Source organism: Hylobates moloch, unplaced genomic scaffold (assembly GCF_009828535.3).
Source record: "Hylobates moloch isolate HMO894 unplaced genomic scaffold, HMol_V3 SCAFFOLD_8, whole genome shotgun sequence".
In the NCBI taxonomy this organism is placed as follows: domain Eukaryota; kingdom Metazoa; phylum Chordata; class Mammalia; order Primates; family Hylobatidae; genus Hylobates; species Hylobates moloch.
This window is the reverse complement of record NW_026652283.1, coordinates 84701790-84726911: the sequence shown is the minus strand read 5'-3', so window position 1 is coordinate 84726911 and position 25122 is coordinate 84701790. Positions and strand designations below refer to the sequence as shown.

At 40.6% G+C, this 25122-nt stretch overlaps 1 protein-coding gene and 1 long non-coding RNA gene across 8 annotated transcripts in view; one reads left to right on the top strand and one right to left on the bottom strand.

Moving 5' to 3' along the window:
- LOC131383963 (uncharacterized) overlaps positions 1-11968 on the bottom strand; it is a 54822-nt gene extending 42854 nt beyond the window's left edge. The window contains exon 1 of the long non-coding RNA XR_009214379.1: positions 11730-11968. This is a non-coding gene — a long non-coding RNA (uncharacterized LOC131383963). The remainder of the gene's footprint in view (positions 1-11729) is intronic.
- Positions 1-25122, top strand: part of ZNF197 (zinc finger protein 197) — a 53437-nt gene that overhangs the window by 19489 nt on the left and 8826 nt on the right. For 3 of the 7 annotated variants that reach the window (XM_032161862.2, XM_032161861.2, XM_032161858.2), the window contains exons 1-5: positions 12073-12151; positions 16082-16552; positions 18065-18224; positions 19107-19198; positions 19475-19601. In XM_032161862.2, coding sequence (XP_032017753.1) covers positions 16163-16552; positions 18065-18224; positions 19107-19198; positions 19475-19601 — 769 coding nt within the window. In that variant the 5' untranslated portion in view covers positions 12073-12151; positions 16082-16162. Of the gene's footprint in view, positions 1-10764; positions 10842-12043; positions 12152-16072; positions 16553-17816; positions 17950-18064; positions 18225-19106; positions 19199-19474; positions 19602-25122 lie in introns of those variants that run through there. The other 4 variants (XM_032161863.2, XM_032161859.2, XM_058441953.1 and 1 more) reach the window with 3 other exon arrangements.

Below are 25122 nucleotides of genomic sequence, written 5' to 3'. Positions count from 1 at the left end.
ATGAGATCCTGTTATTTGCAACAACATGGATGGAACCAGAGGTCATTGTGTTAAGTGAAATAAGCGAGGCAAAGAAAGACAAACATCGTATGTTCTTATTTGTGGGATCCAAAAATCAAAGCAATTGAACTCATGGGGATAGAGAGTAAAAGAATGGTTACCAGAAGCTGGGGAGGGTAGTGGGGGGTGGGGGTAGTGGGGATGGTTAATGGGTATTTAAAAAATAGAAAGAATGAATAACACCTAGTATTTGATAACAGGGTGACTACAGTCAATAATAATTTAATTGCTTTTTTTTTTTTGACGGAGTCTCACTCTGTCGCCAAGGCTGGAGTACAGTGGCGTCATCTCAGCTCACTGCAAGCTCCGCCTCCCGGGTTCATGCCATTCTCCTGCCTCAGCCTCCCGAGTAGCTGGGACTACAGGCGCCCGCCACCATGCCCGGCTGATTTTTTGTATTTTTTTTTAGTAGAGACGGGGTTTCACCTGCCAGGATGGTCTCGATCTCCTGACCTCGTGATCTGCCCGCCTCAGCCTCCCAAAGTGCTGAGATTACAGGCGTGAGCCACTGCGCCCAGCCTGCATATTTTAAAATGACTAGAAGAGTGTAATTGGATTGTTTATAACACAAAGAATAAATACTTGAGGGGATGGATACCCCATTTTCCACAATGTGATTATTACACATTGCATGCTTGTATCAAAGTATCTCCTGTACCTCATAAATATACACACTTACTATGTACCCACAAAAATTAAAAATTCAAAAAAATCTAGACCTAGGTGGCTTCACTGGTAAATTTTATCAGATGTTTAAGGAAGAAATAGTACTAACTTTATACAAGCTCCTGCAGAAAATTGAATATGAGGAAATATTTTCCAACTTAGTCTGTGAGGCCATTAACCAGATCCAATACAATAAAAGTGTTACAATAAAAGTACAGAGCAATAGCCTTCACAGACTTAAATGCAAAAATCCTAAATGAAATTTTAGCAAATTAAAGCCAACAATATGAAATTTTAGTAAATCACTATCCAATAATTGGTTAATACATCAGGACTAAAGGAATTTTTTCAAAAAATGCAAGGTTGGCTTTATATTTGAAAATTGATCAGTGTAATTCACCATATTAACAAGCTAAAAATGAAAAATCATGGTCACTATAATGGTATAGAATAAGCTTTTGACAAAATCCAACATCCATCCTTGATTTTGAAATTTTAAACCCCTCAGCCAATTAGGGGTAAACGAGATCCTAAATCTGATTTAAAAGTATCTACAAAAATTTTATAGTTGATATCACACTTAATGGTGAAAGACTGAGCTTTCCTCCTGAGATCAGGAACAAGATAAAGTGCTTTCACCACTTCGTCTACTCAACAGTGTACTGCAGGTTCTAGCCAGGGCAGTTAAACAAAATAAGTAAATAAATAAATAAATGGCATACAGGTTGGAAAGAACAAAGTAAAATTGTCCTTCTTTGTAGACAACACAATTCGCTATGTATAAAATCCAATTAAATCTCTTTTAAAAGCTACTAGAACTAGTAAGTGCGTTTAGGAAGGTTGCAGGACACATAACTTTATAAAAATCAATTTGATTTTAATATACTAACAATGAACAATTTGAAATCAAAATTTAAATAATGATATCATTTATAATAGCATTAAAATATGAAATACAGTAATTAATGTGACAAAAATGCAAAATATCTGTATATTAAGTACTGTAAAACTTTGGTGAGAGAAATTAAAGAAGACCTAACTAAATGGAAATCTACTTTGTTCATGGATCAGAGTATGCAGTATGGTTAATATATCAATTGTCCACAAACTGAACTATAGACTCAAATCCATCTCAATCAAAATCCTAGTAGTTGTGTGTGTGTTTTGTAAAAATTAAAAAGTTGTCTCTAAATTCTATATGAAAATGCAAAGAGCTTAGAGTAGCCAAAACAAATCAGAAAAATATTTTAAAAATTTGGAGGGCTAACCTGATTTTAAAACGTATGTAGAACTACAGCAGTCAAGACAGTGTAGTTTTGGCATAGTGATAGAAAAATAGATAAATAGAAGAGAATAAAAATTCAGAAATAGATCCACACATATATGAGCAACTGATTTTCAACAAATGTTCAAAGGCAATCAGTGGATAAATGGTATCTTTCCAACAAATCATATCGGAATAATTGGATATCCCTATGTAAAAATATTAACTTTGATCAATATCTCCCAATATATTAAAAATTACTAATGAATAGTATACCTCAGTAGGAAACCTAAAACAATGAAAATTCTACAATAAATCAGGAGAAATTGTGTCATCTTGCATTAGACAAACATTTCTTACATATGATGCCAAAGGTATGATTCACAAAAGAACAATTTGATAAATGGATGTCATCAAAAGTAAAAGATCTGTTTTTTGAAAAGTACTGTTAGGAAAATTACAAAACAAGCCATGATCTGGGAAAAATATGAATACAGCATATATCTGATAAAGGATTTGTATCCAAAAGTATCAAAATCCAACAATAAGGAAACAACCCAGTAAAATAATGTGCAAAGATCTGAACGGATACATCACTGACGAAGACATTCAGATGGCAAATAGGTACTGGAAAAGATGTTCAATATCACTGGTTTTTAGGGTAATGCAAATTACAACCACAGGGAGATACCACTACACCCCAATTAGAATGATGAAAATTAATAAGATAGTTCACATCACATGTTGGCAAGTATGTGGAGGAACTGGAACTTTCAAACATTGTAGGCAGAAATGTAAAGTAGTGTAACAGCTGTGGAAAACAGGTTGGCTGTTGTTTAGAAAGTTAAATATGGATTTGACAATGAATTATTGGCTATGACGCCAAAAGCACAGGCAATAAAAGTAAAGCCAGGTGCGGTGGCTCACACCTGTAATCCCAGCACTTTGGGAGGCCTAGGAGGTTGGATCACTTGAGGTCAGGAGTTTGAGACCACCTGGCCAATGTGGCAAAACCTCATCTCCACTAAAAACACAAAAATTAGCTGGGCATGGTGGCGTGTGCCTGTACTCCCAGCTACTCAGGAGGCTGAGGGAGGACAATCCCTTGAACCTGGGAGGCGGAGGTTGCAGTGAACTGAGATTGTGCGACTGCACTCCAGCCTGGGCAACAGAGCGAGCCTCCATCTTGAAAAAAAAAAAAAGTAAAAATAGATAAAGTATACTCATCAACATTTAAAACTTCTGTGCACTAAAGGGCATAATCAGACTGAAAAGACAACCTATGGAATGGGAGAAAATATTTGCAATTAAACATTTGATGAGTAGTTGATATCCAGAATATATAAATAACTCCTACAATTCAATAACAAAAAAGTTAAAAAATGAGCAAAAGACTTAAATAGACATTTCTCCAATGATATGCAAATGGCCAACAAGCATATGAAAAAATGCTCAATATCATTAATCATTAGAGAAGTAAAAATCAAAACCACAATGAGAGGTCATCTCACAGCATTATGATAGCAATTATCAAAACCATATTAACAACAACAGAAAAGAAAATAATAAGCGTTGATGAGAATGTGCAGAATTGGTACCTTTGTGCACTGTTGGTGCGGATGTAAAATGGCACAGCTGCTACATAAAACAGAATAGCAATTTCTCAAAAAATTAAAAACAGGTTGGGTACGGAGGCTCATGCCTGTAATCTCAGGACTTTGGGAGGCCGAGGCAGTTGGACTGCTTGAGCCCAGGAGTTCAAGACCAGCCTGGGCAACATGGCAAGACCCTGTCTCTATAAAAAACACAAAAATTAGCTGGGCATGGTAGCGCATATGTGTAGTCCCAGCTAGTCAGGAGGCTGAGGGAGATGTATTGATTGAGCCTGGAAGGTCGAGGCTGCAGTGAGCCGGGATCACACCACTATACTTCAGCCTGGGTGACAGAGTGGGACCCTGCCTCAATAAAAAATTAATTAATTAATCAAAAATTAAAATAGAATTACCATACAATCCAGCAACCCCACTTCTAGGTATATATTCATAAGAATTGAAAATAGGATCTCTAAGAGATATTTGCACATTCACTTTTATAGTAGCATTATTAACAATAGCAAGAGGTGGAAGAAATCCAAATGTCCATCAATAGATGCATGGATAAACAAAATGTCATATATACATGCAATGCAATATTATTCAGCCTTAAAAAAGAAGGCAATTCGGCCGGGCACAGTGGCTCACGCCTGTAACCCCAGCACTTTGGGATGCCAAGGCGGGCGGATCATGAGGTCAAGAGATTGAGACCATCCTGGCGAACATGGTGAAACCCCGTCTCTACTAAAAATACAAAAATTAGCTGGGCATGGTGGCACACACCCAGCTACTCAGGAGGCTGAGGCAGGAGAATCGCTTGAACCCAGGAGGTGGAGGCTGCAGTGAGCTGATATCCTGCCACTGCGCTCCAGCTTGGCGATAGAGCGAGACTCCGTCTCAAAAAAACAACAAAAAAAGAAGGCAATTCTATCATACACTACAACATGGATGAATCTTAAGACGTTATGCTAAGTGAAATAAACCAGTCACACAGAAACAAAGACTGTGATTCCACTTCTAAGACATATCTAAAGTAGTGAAACTCATGAAAACAGAAAGTAGAATGGTGATTGCCAGGGGCTTGGGGAATGGGGAAATAGTGAGTTGTTTAATGGGTATAGAGTTTCAGTTTCGCAAGATGAAAACGTTCTGGAGATTGAATAGCACTGTGAATGTACTTAATACCACTTAACTGTAGGTTTAAAAATAATTAATATGGTAAATTTTATGTTTTGCATTTTTTACCACAATTAAAATTTAAAGTCTTTAAAAAAAACTATTCTTGCAAAGGAACCCCAAATTAATTAGATCAGTCTGTGGAGCAATTTTAGCCTCAGGATATTGTAGAAAACAACCGAACAATCATCTGGCAATTGGTGGTGCTTAATAGCTGGGTTTGATAAGGGAAAGAGACAATGTGAATTTTGATAAATCCACTCTCTTTTTGGGGTGACAATGTGTATGCCCAAGGCTGAGCCCTCTAAGGAGCAATGTTGAGGCTTCACATTTGGTAGTGTTGGGGATAGACTTCACTAAATTAATCTAGCCAGTCACTAAATAAATAAACAAGCAAATGAAAATACAAAGCCCAGGAAAGAGGGGAGCAGTACCTAGAGTTGCTATAATGTTATCTAAAATGTTCTATTTCCAATAAAAAATGATGAGACATGCAAAGACACAGGAAAAAGTCTGACCCTGTGCAGTTAAAATAGTGAAGTTAGTATGCCTGCGACTGTTATCCTTAGAAAGGTCTACTCTCAAGGTTGGTCAGCATCTGGGAACCTGGATGTTGAGAGATTTTCCACCATTCCCTGATAAGAATGGATCACTATACCTAAATTGTTTGTGCAAACAATATGGTTTATGCTGAATACCTACTTTTTTCTGGGAGTTTAGAATTTTAGTACATGCCAGGCAGAGTGTGCATGTGTGCCCAGCCCACACTAAAAATTCTCACATTGAATCTCTAGTCCGTTTCCTAGTACACAACATTTTACACTTGTAGCAATTTGTTCCTGGAGGAATTAAGCATGTCTTTCGTAATTCCACTGGGAAAGGAATCTTGGAACTTACACCTGGTACTCTCTGGAATTCACCCTATAAGCCTTTTCTCTGTGCTGATTTTACTTTGAATTCTTTTGATGTAGCAAATCATGGCTATGAGTATGAATCTATGCTGAATCTTGTGAATCATTGAACCAAAAGGTGATCTGGATATCGTTAGCTAGACTAAACAAAGAAATGAGAGAAGACTCAAATAAAATAAAAAATGAAAAAGAAGCCATTAGTCTTCATTCAGACTAAGAAATGGGTGTTCACAAAATTGGGCGTTGTCAAATCCCCCAACCTTGTTTAAATTTAAAAGATTGATTATAAGTTTAGGTTTTTCCAACAGCAGAGCCTGAGACAAGGATGTAGGTGGAGTAGATTATTTTGAAGGTGATCTTAAGGAGCAAGAGGGAGTGAGCAGGAAGGGTAAGACACGGAAAGTCAAAAGCCAACAAAGAATGAGTTATTGAGCTGGATCCACTGTGGGCAACTGAGGCTCATTTTCACTAGGGGCCCTCTAAGGGCCCATGTAGAACATAGCTCAGACTTTTCTTGTCAAAGGACAGGACATTGGGGCATTTGTGTACCAATTCTTATTTATCATTCTTTCAGGTTCGCCTGAGGGGATGTTATTCTCATCCACTTCTTCCAGTTTGTGCCTAAGACCTGGCTGAACAGGCTTCTGAACTTCCAGAGGAAGCCTTCAACAAAATAGCCTAAGATGTTATGGTGTGTGCTTGAGACAGGACTCTGTCAGGATGGCTACATCCATTCTCCCACAGCTGCACGAAAATCAGAGGTGGGCAGAGGTGACTGTGGTAGAGAATACAAAGAACATCTGTTTTAGGTAATAAGCAGATGCTTCTTTTACTATGCTTTTAGCATCAAAGAATTTTAGTGTTTTAAAATATGCCCTTTACCTGTGTAGTAACTACTTCCCTTGTTTTCCAATACCCAAAAGTAAAGTATCTGCAGAATACCTTGGACTGGGAAGGGCCTCAGTTACATTTGTTCTACTCCCCAGACACCCAGACACCTCTAAGGCTAGGAGATACTAGACTGACTTTAGAATTACCACTTTTGGGCCTCTCTAGAGCAGAATGTATTCAAGAGTCATGACTTCCTATAAAAAAGTCCACGTGGGTATAAGCCAAGATAGCAGGCCTCCCTGCCTCCCACCCCTAACGATTATCAAAGCCTTAGATGCATTCCCAGTGAACACAACATATTAATGCTTCTTTGCATTCAAATTAGCGTGAGATGTCCAAGGCCCGACCACAGCTAAAGTATTCAGGAGGCTGAAGACACTCTTCATGCTAGCTGTCCTGACTTTTCTCCCCCTTTTCCCTACCTGTGTCTTGCCTCAGTCTCCTGAATGATTTTCTTGCTTCTGGGTGTACAAAAGCCTAAATATAGTGGTGGAAACAGCATTTGCCTTGGATTTCAAAGCCTCACTGGTTATTAGGAAGGTATTTTAACAAATTACTTAAACTTACTCACCCTTAGTTTCAGTATCATCAAAACTGTCACAATATTATCTGTCTCAAAGGGTTCGTGTAAGGGAGTAAATGAAATTAACCATGTGAAAGAGGCTGACACATAGCAAGTAATTTTTATATGCTTTATTTTGTTTTCTAATATTTTAGCTTTGCCTCACTGTCTGGTTTGAACTCTAGCTTAATTCAACTGAAATGTTCTGTGATTGCCAATTATATACTGTTGAAAATTGAGTCTGTGTGTGTGTGTGCATGTATGTGTGTGTGTGTGTGTGTTGGCGGTGGGATGCAGAAAGTGCAGCTGGGTGGATTTTGGCACTAGTAAAGACCTCTATCAGGGGTCAATGATCTTTTGATTCATTGTAGCATCATCAGCCTAGTAATACAGGGCTGGCCTAGAAACCAATTCAGAACAACCTGAGATTTTCATTTTCATCTAGCCCTTGAGAAAGGCTACAGAAAGACCAAAGCAGATCCCCCAGTATCCCACTTCCTTTCCTTTCCTGCTAGGGCCATAACAGCCCCTTTAGCCTTTCAGATTCTAAAGCTCCCATCAAAGCCATAGGCACTCCAAGCTCAGGTCCTCTGATTTTGTGATCCCTCTACTCCTACCAATGACTATGTGCCTTTTACAGCCTCTCCAGGTAGGCCTCTGATGAGGGTAAAAGGATAGGCAATGGGATTTCTACCTCCCTCCAAATCGCAAAGGATATGGCTGTTCTGTCTTCCCTCAAGCTTTCCAGTCTGGACTGGATTTACCGCTCTCTGCTCCCAGCATGGTTGGCCTTTCACAGGTGGCCTGTCCCCTTCTCCAACTTTCTGTTCGCTGTTACTCCCTCATTTCTACAAGATCCCTCTCTGAGGATGTAAAGATAAGGGGGTGAGGTTGTCCAAGACAGACATTCGGATCTGAAATGGATCCTTTTAAGTGACACTGGCCTAATCTAACCACTGTGGATGCCCTTCAGCACCTAGAAAATCTTTAAGTAACAAATGCCCTGAACTGTATTTGGAAGAATCCATATGTGATTGTTCATTTTACATGTTAACTTGAATGGGCCATAGTGTGCCCAGACATTTGGCTAAACATTATTCTGAGTGTCTGTGGGGGTATTTCTGGATGAGATTAACATCTGAATCTGTAGACTTATTGCCCTCCTTAACATGAGTGAGCCTCATCCAAGCCATTGGAGATGTGAGTAGAAGGAAAAGACTGAGAAAGAGAGAATTTGCTCTTTCTGCCTGTCTTCTGGCTGGGACATTGGTCTTCTCCCACCTTTGGTGATATGGTTTAGATCTCTGTCCCCGCCCAAATCTCATGTCAAACTGTAATTCCCAATGTTGGAGGTGGGGCCTGATGGGAGGTGATTGGATCATAGGGATGGCTTTACCCCTTGGCTCTGTGTTGAGATAGTGAGACCTGGTTGTTTAAAAGTGTGTAGCACCTCCCTCCTCCCCAGACCCTTGGTCCTTCTGCTGCCACATAAGACATCTGCTCCCACTTTGCCTTCCCCCAGGAGCTCCCTGAGGCCTCCCCAGGGGCAGATGCTACCATGATTCCCGTACAGCCTGCAGAACTGTGAGCCAATTAAACCTCTTTTCTTTATAAAGTGCCCAATCTCAGGCATTTCTTTACAGCAGTGTGAGAACAGACTAACGCATTTGGATTGAGACTAGGACTCAGACTGGAAGTTACACCAGCAGCTTTTCTGCTTCTCAGGCCTATAGTTCTTGGACTACAACTATACCTTCTGCTCTCCTGGGTCTTCAGATTGCATGTCTTGAGATTTCTTAGCCATATATATTATATACATATAATCCTTGGTCATAGGTCAATCGCATTCCAATTTGCATTAAAAACAACTCTGGCAAAGTAGGGTTTTATAGAAAGATGAGAAATACAAACTTTCCATTCAGACTGGGATTTCCATTTTAGTTGATCAATGGTCTAAGATCTTAGCCCATCTTGAAATGTCAGTCCTCTGCTTCCAGCCTCTTCTCATATGCCTAGCTCAAACCCATTTATTTCTTGTTTGCTTAGTTTTTTTCACCTGTACATTTGGGAATTTTAAATACCAGGAATGTGTGTGTATGTAAAACAAAGGCTGTGTGTTGTATTATACCACTGTCCCAGAGCTCTGGCCCACTTTAAACAGGTTTTGTATAGTTACACCTTGGTCAAAGATACAGTGTTCCTTTCCTACCACCATCATTCCACAAGGTTACCAAGTCTTTCATCTTGGGGCAGTGGGGAAGGTGCTTCAAGTTCTTTGTCAGATGGGCAGAATCTCAGGGCACAAACTGAGTGACAAAACTGAGGTTCTGGGCTGGCCACTGGCAACTGGTGGTCCTTACCAGCTGACAACTCTTTGGTTACATGCTTCCAGGCCATTGCTTAGTAGGAGTGTGAATGATTACAGGCTCACTGGTCAGTGGTCCATAGTCTAGTTGGTCATTTTGGCTCCTCCCATTCCTTTCTTCTTTCCCAGCAAGGCAAGAATGTTTTTCACCTTACTAAAGGCTTCTATTGGCCTAACTCACTATACTTTTTGTCCCTTTTGTTTCCAGTCCCATAGTGTCTAACTCCTGTCTACCTAGGTAGGGCAGGGAAGGAGAAAGGAGCCTTGGTTTACAAGTAAAATTATAATTTAGTGTAGGGGGAACAGCAATCACGTTGATCAATATTTCAAAATCTACTCATTCATGCTTTGAGACCCATAAAGTACTATTTCCTTCTTCTCTTCCTACTTGATTGGCTGCTGCTTCTTAGTCTCCTTTGTTGGGTCCTCCTTACCCTTTTTTATGTCATCCAAAGGACCACCAGGATGGCTAGATAGTAGAAAAGAAAGTTGGCCGGCGCAGTGGCTCACACCTGTAATCCTAGCACTTTGGAAGGCCGAGGAGGGTGGATTGTCTGAGCTCAGGAGTTTGAGACCAGCCTGAGCAACACAGTGAAACCCCATCTCTACTAAAATACAAAAAATCAGCCAGGCGTGGCGGCGTGCGCCTGTAATCCCAGCTACTCAGGAATCTGAGACAGGAGAATCACTTGAACCCGGGAGGCGGAGGTTGCAGTGAGCTGAGATCGTGCCACTGCACTCCAGCTTGGGCAACAGAGTGAGACTCCATCTCAAAAAATAAAAGAAAGAAAGAAAAGAAAGTTTTATTCACAACATCAGTTTACAAACTCGGAGAGATAGTCTCTGGCTTGAACTGAAAATGGTGCTCTCTCTGAAGAACAAAGAGAAGGTTAGAGGTTTTACAAAAAGGAGGAATGTTACATATTGCTCTTTGAGAAAGTTCATTGGCACTAGTAAGGGTGTGGGGAGCTGGCAAGCTCCAGTTGGTGAGCAACTGCAGTGGGCAAAGTTAGTCCTAGAGTTGCAGCAGCTTATCTCAGAAGCTATAGATAAAACTGGTTTTGGCTTATAATAAGCAGTTTCAGCAGTCAAGCTTACAGAGAATAACATTCCTGGAGCAATGTTTTGTACCCTGAGTGCTTCCCCCAGCTAATTTCTCAACTTCATTTTATTAGATATGACAAGAATGACCCAATTCTTATGATCAGCTTTCACATTTCTTAGCATTTACCACCACCTGACACATTTTTATATTTGTTTTCTGTTTATCCCACTAGAAATGTAAGCTCCATGAGAACAGAGACTTTACCTCTTTATTTATGTCCCTAGTGCCCAGAACAGTATTTGGCATATGGTAAGTACTCAGTAGTTGAATGAATGAATGAATCAAGGCTGAAGTTTAAGTATGTTGTTTAATGAATGCCAGGAGAGAACATAAAGAAATAAACAGAATAAGCCTGGCACGGTGGCTCACGCCTGTAATTCCAACACTTTAGAAGGCCGAGGTGGGTGGATCATCTGAGGTCAGGAGTTCGAGACCAGCCTGGCCAACATGGTGAAACCCCGTCTCTACTAAAAATACAAAAAAACATAGCCAGGCATGGTGGCACGTGCCTGTAATCCCAGCTACTCGGGAGGCTGAGGCAGGAGAATCGCTTGAACCCGGGAGGTGGAGGTTGCAGTGAGCCAAGATTGCGCCACTACACTCCAGCCTGGGCAACAAGAGTGAAACTCCATCTCAAAAAAAAAAAAAAAAAAAAAGACAAACAGAATAACATGAACCTTGCTCATTGAATAAACATTCATCTACAACATATATGGCTTCGGCTTTGTACTAGGTGCTAAATACATGGGATCCATGCAGACATGGCCTTTGCCCTTTCGGAGACTTGTTCCAGCCATAGTCCCATATAAGGGTGTCAATTCCAGAAGTCCAAACTTACGAGACTGAAGACCAAAGAGAGGATCAGAGTTACAGTTTCCTTTATATACACCTGACTTTACCCAGGGTGATGGACAGCTAGAATAACCTCTTCTTTGAGGGGAGAGATGTCCCTACCATTTGCACATTACCTTGCACCTTCAACTTGATTACTATTTAATATCATAGCACCAATATGTCATCATGTGGGCAAGAGATACACCACAGTAAGCGAATTCACAAGAGGGTGATTTATAAGCCATGTTATTATTTATAGTGAGAATTGCATAAGTTCAAGAAGAGACCAGAAAAGTCACCTACCAGGTCATTCAGACGTGAAGGTTACTCCCTATCAACCTCGGTTGAAATGCAAATCAAAACAGAAATGTCCAACTCTCTTAGGAGGCAACAAGCATCCTGAGACCCTGGGTCCTGTCTTTCATCTCTGCACCCTTCCGGTCTGAAACAGCGGCCAGTTCTTGTTTGATGTAAGGAACACTAGTACCCAAGGGCTCAGGAGTTCCTCCTCTCTTCCCCAGCTCTGGGAAAAGAAACGAACCATAGAGATGTGGCTTCCTAGAGATCCGGGATGAGGGGCAGGGTGCAACCGGAAGTGGCAATATCCTCGGCTCGGCCATTATTGTGTGCCTCGGCTGCCGCAAGGGCTCGTTCCTGTGTCATCTCCTAGCGGCCTGGCGCCGAGGCGGCGGTACCCAAGGCTGGAGCCGCAGCGGGAGCCCCCGGTGAGCGGGGTGGGCTCGGAGGCGGGTGGGCGTGCAGGGAAGGCGGCCCGGGACGCGGGCCTGAGCTTGCTGGGACTGCACAGCCCTCGGCAGCCCCTCCCGGGCCCTGACCCCCGGCATGGTCCGTCCCCAACTCCGTGTTGGGGTTGGACGTCGTGGTCTCGGCTGGGCACGCAGCCGGCCCGGGGGGGGTACTGAGGACAGCAGCTCCGAGTCTGTGTATGTTTGTGGACCGGTGCTCCCGTCTAACGGACTCCGCTGGCGCTTTGAGGAAGAGCTGCCTCAGTAGCCTGCTCCCCCAGCTCAGGCCTTTCTGCTTTTCCTCAGTCTTCTCTGAGGCTAATCCACAGAAACATTCTGAGGTTTCCTTATACCGGTGGCGCCCAGACTCTTGAGGACGGATTTTTTTGTTTGTTTTAAGGAGTGGGACGATTTTAGCTTTTTTAGTCTTTTAGTTTTGTAATATAATGGTATTTAAAAATCAAACTTGAAAAACTCAAACTTGAAACCACCCATACCAACATTACTTCAGGCAATACATTTTAACACAAAGTACTAAGACCGTAAACTCAGAATAAATGCTGGCCTTTGCACACACACACGCACACACACTCATTGCCAACCTGTCAGGGACGATTGTTACTGGTTTTCTCTTTTTGCAGCTTACCAGATTAAAGCTTTGTCGTGGACTGGTGTTTGGAAACTGTTGTTTTAGAACAGTTTGGGTTGTTTGGGTTTCATAAGTTTCTTCGTAGATGGAATTGTTTTGGACTTCTGGAATTAGAATCCCTGAATTCAGAATTTGCTCCCATGTCTCAGTTAGCTAAGTGGCCTTGAGTGGATTCGCTCCTCTGATCCTTTTGTTCTTTTTAACTTTTGCTTTGAAAACCTTTTGTGAGAAGCAAATAAAATGTATGTTTAAGAATTTGTTATTTTTATGTTATTTGAAAATTATTCAAAATTCTTTTTAAAAATTCCTTTCCATCACCCCCAGATCAGTTACCAAGGACTGCCAAGTTTTTCTCAATTGCCTTATCCCTACTGGGGGATAAGTAAGTTCCTACTTCGTTTAGAACTTAAGTCATGTGTTTAGACTATTACAAAAACCTAACTGACCTTTCTTGATACCCAGCCCTCCCACCCCCACCATTTCTCACTAATAGAGTCCTGACACCACTTAAGACTCTCTTCATGCTCAGAGTGAAAAAGGTCTTTCTAATTGTGGTACAGTACACAGAAGTCGTAAAAGATTGACTGCATGGCAAAAAACACTTTAAGCAAAGTCACATGGCATATATAGTCACAAAGACACTTGACAAACTGAGAAAAATTTGCAGCTGCCATTGTAAACAAAGGACTAGTTTTCCTGTGATAAAAGTGTGTACAAATTAACAAGACCCAGTACCTCAATAGGAACATGGGCAAAATATATTAATAGTTACTTTAAAAAATATACAAATGACTCTATATTAATTCATTCAAAATGCAAGTTAAAAATTTGGCAAAGAGCACCAACTTTGAGAACCATATTGGTGAAAGTGAGGAAAGGCACTCCCATACAGCTGTTTCTGATGGGAGTATAAATTTTAAATTGGTTCAATCCTAATGAGGTCAAATTGGCAATATCAAAATTATACATGCATATACCTTTTAACTCAGCAATTCTGTTTCAAGGAATTTTTCTTATATATGCCTACACACATCCAAACTGATGTATGCCCAAGATTATTCATGATTATATTGTTGGTAATAAGAAATGATTGAAAAACTACCCAAACATTCCGTCAGTGCTGGCATGAATAAATTATGATATATCTATGCATCCATAAAAATGCAGAGAGGGGCTGTGTATTGACAGGAAAGATCTCTAAGACATATTATTATTGAGAAGAGGAAAATGCAGCACGTCATTCATGGTGTCCTACCGTTTGTGAAAAAAAGGGAACTAGAAAACAATATGTGTACACACACATATGCGGAAATAACTGGAAAGATAGAAAAGAAGCTAACGGAGAAGGAAACTTTACACAGTATGCATTTTATAATTTTAAATTTTGAACCAAGTGAATATATTACTATTTTTAAAAATAAGGAAAAATGTAAAGTAAAACCTCTTTAATGCTGAAATGTAAGTAAAATCACTTCACTTACAGGACAGGATCATCTCCTCAGAATACTGCCTCAAGAGCAGTAGTTAGAATTTAACTTCTGTTCGCCTCTCTGCTCTACTCCTCCACTCTTGCCTCTGAAGTTTATTTTACTTTCCTTCTCTGGTCTTCCTTCACAGAGTTATGTGCCCTTCCTTGCTTTTGAAAATAGTTTCTTTCTTCCTGGAATGGCTTTCTTCATAGTCCAATGATCCTTTTATTTTTCCTTAAAAGCCCAATCCAAAAGTACCTTTCATGGCTGGGTACGGTGGCTCACGCCTGTAATCCCAGCACTTTGGGAGGCCGAGGCAGGCAGATCACGAGGTCAAGAGATTGAGACCATCCTGGCCAACATTGCGAAACCCCGTCTCTACCAAAAATACAAAAATTACCTGGGCATGGTGGCACAAGCCTGTAGTACCAGCTGCCTGGGAGGCTGAGACCGGAAAATTGCTTGAACCCATCAAGCAGAGGTTGCGTTGAGCCGAGATCACGCCACTGCACTCCAGCCTGGGTGACAGAGCGAGACTCCATCTTAAAAAAAAAAAAAAAAAAAAATTTTCCCTTCATGAATCCTTTCTGTAGTTTTATGTTCTCTATTACTTGTACTTAAACATTATATTGAAATTATGTTTATATTTCTGGCTCCCCTGTTTGTTATAAGCAAGCTCTCTTTAAGGGTCTATGTGTTCAAATAAAGAGGATGTTTTCATATGTCACTGATGGTGATATAACTGTTATACCCTTAAAAGCTTAAAAATGTTTTTATCCTTCAGCCCAACAATTTTTTCCTAGGAGTTTATCCTGAAGAAATAAGCAGAGATGTAACTAAACATTTGTTATCAAGGACAGCCGTTGTGACCTTATTAATAATAGCGGAAAGTTAGAATTGATCTATGGTAATTAAACTATGGTAAGGACATAGTTCACAATAATAGCAGTGATTGTTTTCTGGTTTTGCGTGTTTTCTGGTTTTATAAATTTTTGGTTTTATAATTAGAAAAACGTTATTTCTAAAGAACAGATGATTTCTAGAGAGCAAGTCTAAGTTCTGTATAATAAAACCCTATTCATATTTATCCACTGGTGGGACTAGATATGAAAGGAAAAGAAGAAAAGGCAAATTTATCCAAATATTTTGATTAACAGAAAGAACAATTTTCAGAGAATTAAAGGCATGTAGAGCAAAACTACACAGAACTTAATTCATCCTTTCTTTGTTAATTGAGGAGGTGGTTAGGATTTTCTCTCATATGTATCATGATTAATGATCACTTGTTAACTCTGGAGAACATAGGAAAGAGTGCTAGTTACAGAAGGGTAATAAGTAACATTTAAACCCATATACCAGGCACTGTTCAAAAACTTGAAATGTATTATACATCAAATTCTCATGACAACCCCATAAGGTAGGAACTGTTACTATCCCTATTTTACAGGTTAAGAAACTAAGGCTCAGAAGTGAGGTATGTGTTCCAGGTTACACAGGAGTAGTCAGGATGCTCATTGTTAGAGTGGTAAAGAGTCTATTGTAATTAGCTGAAGGGATCCTGTGAACAAAGACCAAAGGAAGTTCATGTGTTTGGTTTCAGCAGTCTCGTGGGTAACGTGAGTGTTTGTGTCCCAGAGCCTTAGGCAGAGGGTTTCTGTCAGAGGAGGCACTCTAGAGCCTGGAACCTTGCACTCACAAAGGTTCTCTTTATTACTGGGAGCTGACTGGGGCCTGGAAAGCTCAGTTGTTTCTCTGGGCTAACTTTAACAATGATTTCTTGAGGTCTTGTAGATGATACTCTCCAAGCTGTAAGGAAGAAGTCAAGGATTAAGGAGACCTGGACTGGAGAGGAGCCTTTTTCAAAAAACAACAATGACAAGAGAAAATTGGGCCCACAATGCTCTGAGACAGGAGGGCCTTGTGAAGGGGAAGGATGATACCTGGAAGTGGGGAACCAGCTTCCAAGGAAGTAGCTCCTCTGTTTGGGAGACCTCCCACCTACACTTTAGACAATTACGTTACCATGAGACATCTGGACCCCGGGAAGCCCTGGGCCGGCTCAGGGAACTCTGTCGCCGATGGCTGAGACCAGAAGCACGCACCAAGGCACAGATCCTGGAGCTGCTGGTGCTGGAGCAGTTTCTGAGCATCCTGCCTGGGGAGATTCGGACCTGGGTACAGCTCCATCGCCCTGGAAGTGGCGAGGAGGCTGTGGCCCTGGTAGAGGAGCTGCAGAAAGACCTTGATGGACCAGCAATACAAGTGAGAAAGACGGGGGGGGGGGGGCGGTGGGTGTTGGGATGAAAGGAAGGAAAGAATTGAGGCTACGCTAGAGGGTGATCTTGTGATTCTCATTAAAAATTAATAGCACACTAGCAACTTTAATGATAATTAAAGCAGGTCCATGAGTATTCAGACCATAGAATATGTCTGTAGAGAAATGGATTTATGTTGAGGTCTTCGGGTCCAACTCAGAAGCAGCATAAAAACATTGACTCTGTTTTGTCCCTTGGGTAATGTTTGCTAATGCTGAGTTTGGACCAAGAACCTGAAGAAGAAATGTTGATAAGTTTTTCCCTAAACAGAAGCGTATGTATTGTTTCTATAATTCTGTTTGGAATGGTGATGTAAGCCTAGAGTATAAAAGGCAATAGCAGGCCAGGCACAGTGGCTCATGCCTGTAATCCCAGCATTTTGGGAGGCTGAGGTGGGAGGATCACTTGAGGCCAGGAGTTCAAGACCAACCTGGACAACATGGGAAGACCCCATCTCTACAAAAAATTTAAAAATTAGCCAGATGTAGTGGCGAGTGCCTATAGTCCCAGCTACTTAGAAGGCTGAGGTGGGAGGATCACTTGAACCCAGGAGGTTGAGGCAGCAGTGAGCTATGATTACACCATTGCACTCCAGCCTGGGTGATGGAGTGAGATCCTGTCTTTAAATAAATAAATAAAATGGCAGTAGCATAACAAGAATGAAGCTTTCCAAATCTTGGTAAGATCTCCTCTTGTGTGCCCTACTAGGGATCTGCAAGCCAAGGGACTGGGTTAAGATATTTGCTTCTGATAAGATTTGTATCCTTGACCATTAGATTGGGACCTTAATGTAGCCTCTCATGTGTGTGAGATTTCTTTTTGTACATCTGTAGCTCACTAGAAACATTTCTGTATAAGACGTCTGAATCATAACTCAAACTTGGGTGTGGCATTAAGGATGGGCTTGTTTGTTTTAATCATAACGTGAACAATCTTAGAGCTATATATTTCATTACAAATTACTAATACATCCTCATTTGAGAGACAAGGAAACTGAGGCAGACGTCTAGCTGGCCGCAAAACCAAGTATCTTGGTGCCAATTTTAGTGTTAGTTGTATTTGAGCACAAAGGGCTAGGTAAAGGGATCAATAAGTAGATGGTAAATAAGTAGAAGAGATGTGACTGAAGTCCAATCTAAAACTAAGTCTGAAGCTAAAATCCATGCTCTTAATTACTGCTTATTCCCATTCCCTCCTTAACCCACACCCAGGTCTGGCTTCTGTTCCCACCGTTGTGTACAGTCTCCTCTGGGAGAGGTCACCAGTGCCATGAGTGGGGCTCGAGGGCAGCTCCATTGTTCTCAATGCAAAGCTTTACTGCTGTTTTGATGCTCCATACTTGAGGTGGGTCTCTCTGATCTCACAGTTCTAAATTGTGGGCAGAAAGAGGTCCACAGTGCTTAGGTGAGTCCATTTTCTTAAGGAACAAGAAGAGCTAGCTTATTTTACTTGTTTCCAGGTTCCAGTCCTTGTCCAGGATCAGGACACTCTCCAGAAGGCGGTGAGTGCCCCAGGAACAACACTTCCTCCTGTACTTCCTGGCAGCCACATAGCAGCTGAAATTTGCCTGCATCCTCCTACTGACCTAGTGGCATTCAACCTCCAGGATCCTCAGCATGGTATTTACTCAGTGCTCTGGGTTTTGGGCTGTTCCAGGACCCTTTCTGTGGCTCATCCCCCTACTTCCAGGGAGTTGCTTCCTCTGCTACCCTGTCTAGGAGTCTCTTACAGTGCCAGTTTCTTTCCGCTGTTCTGTTGTTCTCTCCTTCTTTCTTGGGCCCGTCTGACCTTGTATACATTCTTTTTTTTTTTTTTTTTTTTTTTGAGACGGAGTCTTGCACTGTCGCCCAGGCTGGAGTGCAGTGGCACGATCTCAGCTCACTGCAACCTCCGCCTCCCGGGTTTACGCCATTCTCCTGCCTCAGCCTCCTGAGTAGCAGGGACTACAGGCACCCGCCACCATGCCCAGCTAGTTTTTTAATATTTTTTTTAGTAGAAACAGGGTTTCACCATGTTGGCAAAGATGGTCTCGATCTGACCTCGTGATCCGCCCGCCTTGGTCTCCCAAAGTGCTGGGATTACAGGCGTAAGCCACTGCACCTGGCCTTTTTTTTTTGAGACAGAGTCTTGCTCTGTTGCCAGGCTGGAGTGCAATGGCGCAATCTCGGCTCACTGCAACCTCCACCTCCCGGGTTCAAGCCACTCTCCTGCCTCAGCCTCCTGAGTAGCTGGGACTACAGGCATGTGCCACCACGCCCGGCTAATTTTTTTGTATTTTTAGTAGAAACAGGGTTTCACCATGTTGGCCAGGGTGGTCTTAATCTCTTGACCTTGCGATCCACCCGCCTCAGCTTCCCAAAGCGCTAGGATTACAGGTGTGAGCCACCGTGCCCTGCCTTGTATCATTCTTATTGCTACTCTTTGTCTTATTCCAGCTCTGCAAGTGGGGTCACTCAGAAAAGGTTTGTAGGTCCCATATGCAGCTTTTTCTCCTTCCTCAGATTCTCCTGCTCCTGAAGCTTCTGCCCTTTCCCAGGAAGAGAACCCAAGAAATCAATTAATGGCACTTATGCTCCTAACAGCCCAGCCCCAGGTAAGGTTTGCATCCTCTTTCCTTCCCATCTGCACAGCGTAACTGTGGCTGAAGTGCCCTCTCTCATCCTTGTGCTTCGATGTCCAGTCAGTTCCCATTTCTAAATCAAGGTCTATGCTATTGGAAGACAGACTTTACATGTGATCTCCTTATGTCTCCCTGATCTCTGTTATGCACTCATGGCCTCACAGCGTATCCCTTCCCCAGAAGTGAAGGGAACCTGTTGACAGGCAAGTTCCTGGGCATTGGTAATCTCACACACACTTGTTATTTCAGGAGTTGGTGATGTTCGAGGAGGTGTCAGTATGCTTCACTTCAGAGGAATGGGCATGTCTGGGCCCAATCCAGAGGGCCTTGTACTGGGATGTGATGCTGGAGAATTATGGAAATGTGACCTCCCTAGGTAAGGATTCTTCTTTCTATGATGCTTACCTTTATTTCACCAGCCTTTATTTGTTTTCTGATTATAAAAGTAGCGTATACATATTTTGGAAAACACCGAATATTACAAAGAAGAAAAAAAGCTTTCCTTAACATCGCTATTTCCAGATAACTATTATCATTTTGATATATTACCATTCTGTTTGTTCTGTATGTTTGAGGGGTTTTTTACATTGTTCAAATGTGTGTATGTGTGTGTCTGCACAGTTTTATAGCTTGCTTTCCTTGTGTGTGTTCTCACATGTTACAAACTATTTGCAGTTATTATCCATATTGGCTATGTGATTTGTACCATAATTCAGTCAGCCATTTCTTATTTTGGATAATTGCTGTAATAATCATCTGTCTCTGTGCCTAAGGCCTTCTAAAATGTTTTATTATTTTTAGAGGTACAATTACTGGGCATAAGTGTTTGAATGGCTTTAAGGCTCTTGCTTCATATTGCCAAATTACTTTCTGTAGCAATCCCTGTCCTCTCAGTTCTTAGAAGTGGTGTATAAGAACACTCCTTTTGCTCTGCCTTCATTTGTACTGAGTAATCCCACAATTCTAAATTGTTGCTAATATATTTTTAAAGTTATAATATATATTCTAAAATAGATTTCTTTGATAAATAATGAAAGAATATTTCAAAAAAATTTTTAGCCATTTTTGCTTCCAGCAAACATTAAATACCTATCATGGTACAGCTGTGAAAATGATGTGATTCTGCCCTTAAATAGCTTACGATGGTTTAGGAGATGATTACAGAAATATTAAATATACAAGGCAGAGTAAAATAATTGGTACAAGAGTGGCATAAACCTCGTGTGACGAAAATGCAGAAAACGGGGCAATCAGTTTCATTCCTAGGGATTAGCAAAGGCCATAAAGGAGGTAGCATTTATACTGGAACTTGAAGAGAAGAGTAGAATTCTCTTTGGAGAAATCAACGTTCAGAACTGGATAATCAGCCACAGGAACTAACTTTGACTGAAATACAGATTTACAGTATCAGTTTAAATGGCCGCAGAGTATTGCATGGTCTGTGTATCATGCTTTACATTGACAGCTTTATGATTCTGAATGTTTCTATTCAAGAACATTACATAACATTCCATTTTTTCTGTACTGCCTTTGTATGCATCAGGCATGTTTTAAAATTGCCTAGATCTTGCATATTTCTGGTAATAATTATTCTTCGGAATTGGAGTCTTTTCTTTATTTTCTAATTGACTGTCATCTGCATGTATGAAAGTACTTTTTGTGTGTGTTAATTTTGTACCTAGCAACTTTATTTTATTGTCTTTAATAATTTAAACTGTACATTTTCACACTTTTGAGACTGTATCCTTTAGTATCTCAGTAGTGGCAGTGGTGGGTGAAACAGTCTGTAGATTTTATACTTTGATACATATTAGCAAATTATTTTCTACCAATGATACTTGAATTAAACTCCCACAGAAAGAGCACACAGGAGAGCCAATTTCCCCTGGATATGCTCATGATTTGGTCAGTCTTTTAATTAAATCTTTGCTAGGTAGATGAAGAATACCATCTTTTGTTTGTTTGTTTTTCATGTTTTCATTATTAGTGTAATTGAAATCTCTTCATATGTTTATTGGTCATTTTACTCCTATTCGTATACTTCCTATATATAGAACTACTGCTAATGCTTTGTCAGTTGTTGCATATGTTTTTCCCATTTGTTTGCCTTTCAGTATTATTTATTAATTTTTTTTAAGCCTTAGAAAATCTTTTATGTTGTCAAACTTAGCAGTATTTTCCTTTATGGTCTTAGTGGTCTTTTTCCTCATAAAATTATTTTGTAAATCCACCTGTATTTTCCTTTTTTTTTTTTTTTTTTTGAGACGGCGTTTCCACTTGTCGGCCAGGCTGTAGTGCAGTGGCGCAATCTCAGCTCACTGCAACCTCTGCCTCCTGGGTTCAAGCAATTCTTCTGCTGCAGCCTCCTGAGTAGCTGGGACTACAGGCATGCACCACCACGCCCAGCTAATTTTTGTATTTTTAGTAGAGACGGGGTTTCGCCATGTTGGCCAGGCTGGTCTTGAACTCCTGACCTTAGGTGATCCACCCGCCTCGGCCTCCCAAAGTGCTGGGATTATAGGCGTGAGCCACCATACCCAGCTGTATTTTCTTATTTATCATTTTATTTTGACATTTAAGCTTTAATCCATCTTGATATTTATCAATTTATCTTGATACATAGAATGACATAGACGTCTTGTGGAGGGGTTTTATTGTTTTTTGAGATGGCAGTCTCACTATGCTGCCCAGGCTGGCCTCAAACTCCTGGCCTCAAGCAAACCTTCCACCCCAGCCTCCCAAGTAGCTGGGACTCTAGGCATGCACCACCCTCCAAGCTTGTTTTTTAACCCAAGTAGCTTTCAGTAGTTCCAAAGCTATTTACTCAATAATCAATCTTTCCTAAAAATTTTAAAATAGACTATATGGATTAATTGGCGAATTTTATGAAGAACACTCACCATGGACCCATACCTCACGCTGTACACTAAAATAAATTCCAGATAGGTCTAAGAGTTAAACTAAAAAAAAAAAAAAACAATAAAATAATGTAATTGCTTGATTATTCTAGCTCTTTGAAGAAAAAGAAACTTGAACCTACTTTAATAAATTTAAAAAAAAAATGTGCACTCCAATGTTGTTGGGGCTTTGGGCAAGCAGATGCCCAATGTTTATTCCCATTGACTTAGTAACTCTGATTTGAGATACATTAAAGAAATGGTTCAGAAAGAGAAAATAAAAGTTATATGTCTAACAATAGTCCCAGGTAACTATGATGGTTAAAAGTTGGGCAAAACAAATTCTCCAAGATAAAGTACTAAGCAGAGCATGGTGTTTTGACCTAACAGTATATTATGACACTATCAAATATTATGACAACTCTGTGTACTCAATTGTCATGCATCGATAAACTGTGGTAGAAAAGCAGACTCCCAGATAACTTGTACATACTACTTCAGTATGTAAAATATTTATATATGTTTATTTAGGAGATTGGACTAAAACTTGAAGGAAAGTATTAAAAAATATTCAGTACCTCCCATGTCAGGCTTAGCCCCTGCCTTAAAGTACATTCAAATTGGAGAGATAGACATTTCCACTTATAATTAGAATACAATTTGGCACATTCTGTATAATAAAAGGGTGCGTAAGTTTGTGTGAGCCCATAGGAGCCTGGGAATGATGGAAGGATTGGGACAGTGGGAGGAGGAGGTGGATGGTTCCCAGTTCCTCCACCAGGAGGGAAAGATTTATAACAGTTTTATTGAGGTATATTTAACATACCATAAAATTCACCATTTAAAGTGTACAGTTCAGTGGTTATTGTGTATTCACAGAGTTGTGCAACCATCACCACAATAATTTTAAAACATTTGCGGCCGGCGTGGTGGCTCATGCCTGTAATCCCAGCACTTTGGGAGGCCAAGGCGGGTGGACATGAGGTCAGGAGATCAAGACCATCCTGGCTAACACGGGGAAACCCTGTCTCTACTAAAAATACAAAAAAATTAGCCAGGTGTGGTGGCGGTTGCCTGTAGTCCCAGCTAGTTGGGAGGCTGAGGCAGGAGAATGGCTTGAACCTGGGAGGCGGGGCTTGAACCTGGGAGGCGGGGCTTGAACCTGGGAGGCGGAGCTTGCAGTGAGCCAAGATCATGCCATTGCACTCCAGCCTGGGCGACAGAGCAAGACTCTGTCTCAAAGTAAAAAAAAAAAGAATTTCATCAACCCCAAAAGGAACCTTGAACCCTTCAGCAGTCCACCTTCATTTCACCTAACTCATTCCTCCAATGCAGCCCTAGCAGGCACCAATCTACTTTCTAGCTCTGTAGATTTGTGTATTTGAAACATTTCGTATAAATGGAATCATGCAATATGTGGTCATTTATGATTGGCTTCTTTTACTTAGCGTAGTGTTTTTAAGGCTCATCCATGTTGTATCAGCTATCAGTTCTTTATTCCTTTTTATTGCCAAATATTCCATTGAATGGATATATCTCCCATTTATCAGTTGATAAACACTTAGGTACTTCCACTTTTGGTCCATTATGAATAATGCTGCTATGAACATTTGTGTACAATTTTTTGTGTGGATATATGTTTTCATTTCTACCTAGGAGTAGAATTGCTAGGTCTTATGATAACTCTGTATTTAATCATTTGAGGAACTTCCAGACTGTTTTCCAAAGCAACTGCACCATTTTACACTCCTACCAGCAGTGTATAAGGGTTCCTGTTTCTCTACATCATCCGTAACACTTGTTATTATCTTTTTTATTTTAACTATCCTAGTGGGTCTGAAATGATATCTCACTGTGGTTTTGATGTACATTTCCCTGATGGTTAATGATGTCGAGCAACTGTTTATGTTCTTATTGACTATATGTATGTCTTCGGAGAAAACTGTCTATTCAGATTCTTTGTCTATATTTTAACTAAGTTATTTGTCTTTTTATTACTAAGTTGTAAGAGTTCTTTATATATTCTATATATAAGTCCCGTAACAGATATATGACTTACAAATATTTTCTCCCATTCTGTGGGGTCTTGCCCTGTTGCCCAGGCTGGAGTGTAGTGGTGTGATCATAGCTTACTGCAGCCTTGAACTCCTGGGCTCAAGCGATCCTCTCACCTCAGCCTCCCAAGTGGCTGAGATTACAAATGCACCCCACCAGCCTGGCTAATTTTAAAATTTTTTGTAGAGATAGAGTCTTACTGTGTTGCCCAAGCTGGTCTTGAACTCCTGGCCTCAAGCGATCTTCCTGCCTCAGCCTCCGCAAGTGCTGGCATTACAGGCATGAGCCACTGGGCCTGGTGACTTTTTCTTTACTTGATGGTATCCTTTGAAGGACAAAAGTCATTAATTTTGATGAGTTCCAGTTATTTTTTTCTTTTGTTGCTTCTGCTTTTGGTGTCATGTCTAAGAAACTATCACTAATCTAGGGCTGGGAAGATTTATGTCTATGTTTTCTTTTAAGTTTTAGCTCTTACATTTCGGTCTTTTATCCATTTTGAGTTAATTTTTGTATATAGTATAGATAAGGATCCATCTTCATTCTTTTGCATATGGCAGCATTTATCCCAGGCACCATTTGTCGAAAAGACCGTGCTTTCCCCCATTGCATTGTTTTGGCACCCTTTTAAAAAAGCAGTTGATTATAAATATCAGGGTTTATTTCTAAAGTCTCAATTCTAGTCCTTTGATCTATATGTCTATCTACCCTTATGTCAGTATCACCCTCTCTTACTATTTTGGCTTCATAGTACATTTTGAAATAAAAAGGTGTGAGTCCTCCAACTGTTCTTTTTCAAGATTGTTTTAGCTACTCTAGGTCTCTTCACTTTCCATCTAATTTTAGTATCAGCTGGTCAATATCTTTGAAGAAGCAAGCTGAGATTTTAGTAGGGATTGCAATGAATCTGTAGATCAGTCTGAGGAGTACTGCCATTTATCAATGTTA